Consider the following 8163-nt stretch of genomic DNA (forward strand, 5'->3'; position numbering starts at 1 on the left):
TGTGATGAAAAGTTCTGTCAATCTCAGGATCAAATGGGGTTAACTTATCCCTTAATGACCTTCTACCATGCATACATTTTCCACAACTTAATTAGACTCAATTTTTTAAACGAAATCCTAAAAGATAAGAAGAAGGGCTAGACCAAGATGACCACAATCAACACCACACAACAATTTGACCCTATTAGTCTTAGAGCTAAGTGAGGTTTAGTAGCTTCTTAAATCTAGTTGCACAGAGATGTATCAGGTTAAAAAGTTTCTGAAATTCTCTCCTAGATTAGACAGCTCCTAATCTCCCTTTCAGATTAAGCTTGAGCTTACCAGTTAAGCAATCCAGTAATCAGTGACCAGGAAAGTCCCGAGGTGTGTGGTGGTGCCAGAAGGGATACACCGATACCACAATACCCGTAACAGTTCTCACTGTTGTAAAACTTTCCTAGACATCACCAATTACTAAATTCTCACTGGAGTGGCTTTCAGCCGCTTCTTTCCAAGAGCCTAATTGAGCTCGAAAACCCTAAGGCCAACGTCTAATTTGATTTTAATTTAATTTGGCTCAGGATAAGTATGCAAGGTGGTGATTTTTGGGCTAAGGACAGGTAATGACTTCCCAACCTTATCTTTTTAATGGGTTTTGCCCTTAATTACTTTATGCAAATGCTTAATACTAAATGCAGCAAATAATCAATATTTTTTTTTTTAAAAGTTTATGCAATGTCATTAGGTTGTACTGATTAAATGAGCAAGCAATTTTTTTATTTTTCTTATTTTTTAAAAAAATTTTATGTTGTTTTTTTTTAATTTTAATTTTTTTAAATTTTTTTTATAGCAATAACTTGAATGTAAACTAAACACAATCCTTATGCGTCAGTCAATCTCCGAATGCCCGTTGAATAAGCTCTGGAGATTACTCCGTGAGGAGTCCCAATAGAGGTATGATCACCTCGGAGGATTGCACCCTATCAATTACTAGCAAAAATAATATATATATATATATATATATATATTTTTGAATTTTTTTTAATTAATTTTTTTTTAACTTTTTTTTAAATTTAAATTTCAAATTTCGAATCACAGAATTCAAATTTTGAATTTAAACTTTTGAATTTTTGAATTTTGGAAATTTTTTTCAATTTTTTTTTTTACTTTTTTAGAAAACTTTAAATTTCGAATTTCAAATTTCAGAATAACTAATAAAAAAACTTATAATAACTAATAATAACTACGAAATTACTAACTAAAAATAATCAAAATAAAAAAAAATTAATAAAAATAAAAACTTACTACCGGAGTGCGTTCACTCCGGGTATCCAAAATCCGATTTGATCTTCGTGATCGTTCTTGCTTCTCGATTTGCCTCCCCGGCAACGGCGCGGATGGAAGGTGGGGACGCGGGCTGAAGAGGAAGGATATGGCCTTGCTTGGATCACGGGAAGGAAGGAGACGCGGGCGTTGCGGACGAAGCAGGGACGCGTGAAGGCTGATCCGGCGGGAACACTGCGGGAGGAAGAAGAACATTAGTATATTTCACGTAACACTGTTCATATGAACAGTGTTTTCACGTAACACTGTTTATATGAACAGTGTTTTCACGTAACACTGTTCATATGAACAGTGTCATCTCGAACACTATTCATATGAACAGTGTCATCTCGAACACTGTTCATATGAACAGTGTTTTCAGCCATGAATAGAAATTTTGGGAATAAATAGTAATTTCAGCTTTTGTTCATGGGATTGGAGGTTAAAAAGTTCTTTTTCTTTGTGATGAAGTGAGAGTGGGAATCACCAAGTTCCGTCCAATCAGTCATATAGATAAAATAAATAATGTGATATGAAATTTGGGTTGTAGACGGATTCGTCACGGGTCATCTATTCTCACTGGAGGTCAATTGCAAATCTTTTAAGTCATGGGTCACCCAGCACCTTATAGTTATGATATAGCCAATTTAGATTTGCCCAAAATTATTTTCAAAAAGCACAAAAGAAATGGACCCGATTCGGACCCAAACCCGACTCGGACCCGACCCGATCTTCAACCGGGTCAGATCTGGGAAGGGATCCTTTTTTAGTCAAATTTGTACTTAATGTGCATTTTATCTCTAATTTATGAAAATCTGTGCCAAACCCAAATATAATATTAATCCAGTGAATTTATCATTATCGGTTAGCAATAATACTAATTTAGGTGACATGTAGGTCGCACTTTTGTGCTCTCATCACGATCCCTAACCATTCCAGCCGCCCGCCGCCCTCCTTATCCCTAACCCCTGATCCGGAGCCATGGCCATGGTCCAGCTTCAAATCGGTGGAGGAGATGCTCCAACCCCAAAGAAAAGTGACGGTCCTTTTCTTCTCTCCTCCTCCTCCTCTCTCTCTCTCTCACTCCCCTCCCTCTATTTATATTTCTACTTCGTTTTAGGGTTTCGATCCGGCGGAGAGGGGATGGCGACGGAGGAGAACAGTGGATGGCGACGAAGAGAGGGTTGTATGAGCACCGGCGGAGAGCTACACGTCCTCGCCGTCGATGATAGCTCCATCGATCGAAGTGGTTTTCAGATTTCCCCTTGTTATTTATCTTTATTTCTTTTCTTTTTTTATTATTTTTGTTCCTTTTTTTTTCTTTTTCATCTTCTTTTCTCTTTCCGTTCTTCATTCTTTCTTTTTTTTTAAGGATAAATGATATAGTTTCAGAGAACAAACTTTGATTGAATTTTTTTTCTCTCTCTTTTGCAGTGATGGCTGTGGATAGCAGGAAGAGAGATCTGGAGCTCCTAGGCTAGGTATGGCTATTTATTTACATCTTTTTAAGCTAGGTTGGCATGCGTTTATTTTTCCTGAGATCTGGAGCTCTTCCCTCTTCTGAGATGCCGGCAATGATCAGGGCTAGGTTGCCTCTTTCCTCTTCTTCTTCATTTTTTAAGCTAGGTTGGCATGCGTTTATTTTTCCTGAGATCTTGAGCTCTTCCCTCTTCTGAGGTGCCGGCAATGATCAGGGCTAGGTTGCCTCTTTCCTCTTCTTCTTCATTTTTTAAGCTAGGTTGGCATTCGTTTATTTTTCCTGAGATCTGGAGCTCTTCCCTCTTCTGAGATGCCGGCAATGATCAGGGCCTCCAGAGATTTGTAAATATTTTTTTCTAAAAAAAAATTACTTACAACGACGCTTATAAGCGTCGGAATAGACTATATTTTTTTTGTATGAATAGAGATTTTCCGACGCTTTATAAGCATCGGCAAATCCCAATTTTTGCCAACGCTTTCGTGTAGCGTCGGCAAAAACTTTTGCCACTCCGGTATCGCTGACGTTTTTGTGACGCTTTAATTAGCGTTGCCGGGACTTTAGCCGACACTTATAAGCGTCGGTAAAGGTTAGAAAAAGCGTCGGAAAAGATCAGTTTTCCTGTAGTGCTGGAATGGTTCTACGACTGCAAAAGTCTCGAATTGGGACGGTCCTACTGACCTTGCACTCTTGTGTTAGAGCATTCCCTTGCCACAAGAAGACGTTGACTCAAGGATTGCCTTCCACCTCAATGTCTATTGTTCTACGATTAATGGGACAAGTGAAGTAGGGCGTACTAGAGCCAACGTGTGCAAAGCGCTGGCGGACTCGGTGGCCTATTTTGGCGTGAATGGACTTGAGCATGCTCTCCTACGCTTTTGCTTTCCTCCAGCGAAAAGTTTCTTTGTTACCGGTCAGGCCTCGATCCTCCCTTATTCCAAAGATCAGGGTAGGTATACTGAGCATGGGCCCATCACATTGACTTGAGTTCAAAGGATTCGAGCAAAGTCGGCGCCACTTTCGTACCATAAATTAAGGTACAATCATAGATAGCCACAACATCATCTATTTTAGAGACAGGTAACTCTCTTTCATCTCCGCAACGAGCCATATATTGCATTAAAAAATCTTGAACTTGTTCCTGGATAAATGAGAGCTGCCCGTCCCGAAAATGGATGACATTGCGACTGTGCTCGATGAGAAATTATAATATACTTGGGATTCACATTCTTCAACAACTATTGAATTAAGTTTTTTTCTTTTCTTAACATTGTCTTCCAATGGAAATGCTGCCTGTATACATGGGCTCCATTGCTTACAGGTTTTACTTTGTCACATTCTCAGAAAACTTAGCACTTCTTCCTTTACTTTGACAATTATTAAACAACTGGTCCTTATATCCATGTCTAGTCCTTTTTGCACAAGTTTGGCCTGTTTTTGCACATATTTAGATATAGTTTAATATACAACTAGACTTATTTTCACACATGGACCAGGGTTTTTTTTTTTTTTAAGTTGCAATGAATTCAGGGGTGGACTCCCCTGCGGCCTGTACTTCTTAATCATCCAACATTTTTTCATCCACCTCCATCGTACCTTGTACTACATAACATGTAGATTTCAAAGATCCCCCCTTGCTGCTGAGTTTGATTGCTATGCGCGAAGCCTGCAATGAACAGCATGCATCACGTTGATATTGAACAACGAAAACAAGTGGTTTGGGATGGTGTCTTGGGGGAGGGAGATGCCTATTAATACATCAGTTTCAATAATGAAAGTACCATCATCACAATCACATAATGATCATAAACGAAAGCGAGGTTTATTTATATACTACATCATCTTTAGTAACAATAAGTACCATCATCACAGATAACATAACGATCCTCATGAGCACAATCACACCAAGGTTGTATGACCCATTAGGCCATTATATATATATACAACAACTCCAAACAAGGATCACTCTCGGCAGTAAGAGAATGACTCCGACCCACACACACACACACATCCGCGAATTAACCACTTTATTCTATTTATAATATACTCCCACGTTCAAAGAAACCATAGCAGCATCCACTTCAATTGATCCTGCCAAGACCAAAACGAAGACAAACACATACACAGTCACTAAACCAGATCAAACCAAACAACGACTCAAATCTCAGAAGACAGTAAGTATGAACCGATCGAAAAGGCTTACTTCGAGCAATCGGTGGAGGGGCTGATCTTGTAAGGGATGGAAACACCACACTTGCCCGGGAGTGCACTGGCCCGGCCGATGTCGAGCCCGGAGAGGCCGGCAGCTGCAGTCTTGATGCACCTGCAGGCGGTGCGGCGGTCGGTCACCGTGCGAGCCGCCGCCAGCAACGACCGCACCCCGCTGCAGCACTGCGGTGCCACCGCGCCGCCGGATCGCAGGTACTGGATGCATGGGGTCAAATCCCCGTACACCTGCGGGCACGTTATCGCCTTCATCCCACGCGGTGAGGCCAAAAGCACCATTGCTAGTAGAAGGCCGACAACTGACCGTGCTCTCCGACCAGCCATTAGCGTAGCCTGGAATTAAAGCTCAGGCTTCGTCTCCAACTCTAGGCTACCGCGGTTTGGGAGCCTTACAATGGGTATTGTGGTGTTTATATACAGGGAATAAGGGGGAGTTGGGACCCTCTTAGGCGCTAACTTTCGCACCGCAGAGCACGGTGATATCATGAATAGCCACGATATCATGAGACACTCCTTTATTTCTCAAATATGACAAGATACCGTTACTGCAATATACAATACATCAGTGCCATGATGAAGAAGAGTCATCTCTCTGAGATGGACCGCAGAGGACCCATTCGTAAGAAGGGAAGGATGGATGGTTTGGCATGCATCCAAATGTGTTTTTATTTGTGCCATGGGCTTACCATCAAAAGAGTAAAAATAAACTAGACAAGGGTTAGATTTGGTAGTAGACAGGTGCCCGTGACTATGTACATTGTTAAAGAGAGAAATAGAGTCCTATAAAAAATGTTGATTGAAAGGGAATCAATTTACGTTCAATACACTGAGTTCTTTAGAGAATGCTATCTGGACTTCAAAATACATAACTAATACATCAGATCACAGTAACTTGGGCTTCGTCATGGATTCTACCAAGTAGGAATGCGCCACATTCGGAAAGTCACAAAGAGAGTAACGAACAGAGTTAATATCCCGGACACGATATTCGTTTTAGCGAATACCTTGTATCATGTTCAGACTGAAATCCGGAACAAAACCTGTCGGCTGTCGAGAGGAGCCCACACGAACTTTCTCCGCTATTCACGGGGATCAACTCAAATCACGGGTGACAAGATGTTCTCGTCGTGTCCGAGAGGACTCTGTGCCGGGTCAAGTGGGGGAGGAAAAAAAAAACGAAAAATTACTTTTCCATCCCTATTGACCCAAAAAAAAATATTGACCCCCTAAACCCCCCCCCTCCCCCCCCCAAAAAAAAAAGGGGGACCAGGCGAAGTTGCCCAAACACCTAAAAGTCCCTCAATTTTATAATTTGTAATATGTAAATAATTTTTATATTGAATGGTTTAGATCATCCATATAACATCTTCATCATCCAACTTGAAACAAATATGACTTTATAAAAATTATATCATGCGTGATTTGGTCTTGGCTTGTATTAATATATATATATATATATAGTGATATGAAAAAGATGGTGAGCTATCACGTAGATGTTAAATTTCCATGATAACAAATTTATGATGGTTGGTACCATTGCAGAGACTATTAGATAGGATGAAGATCACATAGTATTTTGGAGTTTGGAAGGCTCTATTTCATCTAAAAGTGCTTTTGGAGGGTTAAAAAGTACTTTTTGGCCTTCTAAAAGCTTCCTCAAATAGGGCCTAAGCACTTCGATGGAAAAATCCACATAGAGTTACCCACGTTATGAAAGCCCTACCTGGATTCCTCAAAAAAACTAAAAAGCTAAATTGGATAAATATTGGTGTGAACAAGAGAATTTTGAGCGACTTCCATCGGTCTGAACGGGCCCAAGGGGGTAAGGAAAGTTCATTATTTATAGTCAATGCTCATACTGACCCAAAGACTAAAGGACAGTAGTACAATGTGACTATAGGGTTTTAGGAAATTGACAGGCATTTGCCCAGCTCATTGACGCCCCTATAAAGATAGGCATATCTATTAACAAGCCTAAACAAATTGAGCAGGGAGCACATCACTAAGAACAAACACAAACTTATTGATTAGAACTATAGTTCATTAGTGATTTGTTGTGCCAGCCCATGTGTGTTTTGTCGATCGAATTTGGATCTGAAGCCCAAGTGATGTCAAACTGAGCTCTGGATGGAATGTTAATAGAAAATGACCATTGGCCCAGTTTGAAGAGCAATTATATCTTACACCACGTGCACCACATGAACAGTGCACCACATCAATCCCATTTTGACATATCATCGGGCTGAGAGCAGACGGACTTCTAAAAATTTTTCATCAAGAGAGTGAGACTTTTTTTAAAAATGGGATTGGTGCGGTGCATGCTGACATGGTGCACATGGTATAGAGTATAATTTCTTCAGATTGAGTCTGTCCGGTCCCGAAGTACCCAAGTCTGATTAAGCTTAGGTCTGGTACCCTTAGGTCGAGCCAGGTCTGGCATGGGTAGAGCTTGCGCTTGAGGTTTAAACCCCTAGTTTGTTTCAAGAGTAGGCCTAACTCAGCCCGACCTCGCCCATTGACTCCGGAAATGGGTCTAAGGCAGGGAGAGTTACCCTCCTATGGGTCCAACTGAAGAGAATCAGACTTCCATTTGGTCCATTTATCAACACCCAATATGTATTTTGGGCCATTTGTGGGCCTCTTTTCATCCAATCAAATTCCAAGCCCAAAAAAGACATATTTTAAACTCAAAAAATTTGAAATATTCACATATAATTTAGATAAACCTTTCATTTGTGATGTTCATTTCAGTGATACAACAGAGCAAAAGCATAAAATAGTAGTATCAGATGTTGGTGATGTACGCAAGTAAGTTGTAGGTGGTTGGGAATTAAATAAATTCAATTTGCATGCTTTTCTTTTTCTTTTCTCTTGAACAGATAAATAAATTACATGAGTTTGTGCACTCCTTAGTAGAGAAGAGAGCGCTAATAGATATGCATGAAGGCGGAGCAAGTAGCTACGTTGTATTATAGTTAAGGGATGTGATTTCTTTTTAGACGAACGATCGGTATACAGTAAATTTATTATATTTTTTTTCTCAGTGACGAAAAATTTGGGTTGTGCAAGGTTACCCTTGGAATCTAGGGAGAGAGTGAAAAATCTTGAGATTGCCAGAAAAATTTCTAGTATCAATCAGGCATATCTAACGCATGAGC

The 8163-nt window shown here is 40.2% G+C and overlaps 1 protein-coding gene across 1 annotated transcript; it reads right to left on the reverse strand.

The window, feature by feature from the left end:
- Nucleotides 1–4585: 4585 nt before the first annotated feature.
- Nucleotides 4586–5406, reverse strand: LOC103713412 (non-specific lipid-transfer protein 1-like). Its single transcript, XM_008800329.5, has 2 exons — nucleotides 4983–5406; nucleotides 4586–4870 (listed from the first exon to the last, which is right to left on the reverse strand). The coding sequence occupies exons 1-2, from the start codon at nucleotides 5327–5329 to the stop codon at nucleotides 4861–4863; spliced, it is 357 nt and encodes a 118-aa protein (XP_008798551.3). The 5' UTR covers nucleotides 5330–5406; the 3' UTR covers nucleotides 4586–4860.
- Between the last annotated feature and the right edge of the window lie 2757 nt (nucleotides 5407–8163).

The sequence above is a fragment of the Phoenix dactylifera genome, chromosome 8 (genome assembly GCF_051530095.1).
Source record: "Phoenix dactylifera cultivar Ajwa chromosome 8, Ajwa_hap1_PhDact_Kaust_v1.1, whole genome shotgun sequence".
Classification (NCBI taxonomy): Eukaryota; Viridiplantae; Streptophyta; class Magnoliopsida; order Arecales; family Arecaceae; genus Phoenix; species Phoenix dactylifera.

Excerpts from the sequence above, each read along its gene's own strand:
- LOC103713412 (XM_008800329.5), bottom strand. The coding sequence starts at position 5,329 with ATGGCTGGTCGGAGAGCACGGTCAGTTGTCGGCCTTCTACTAGCAATG.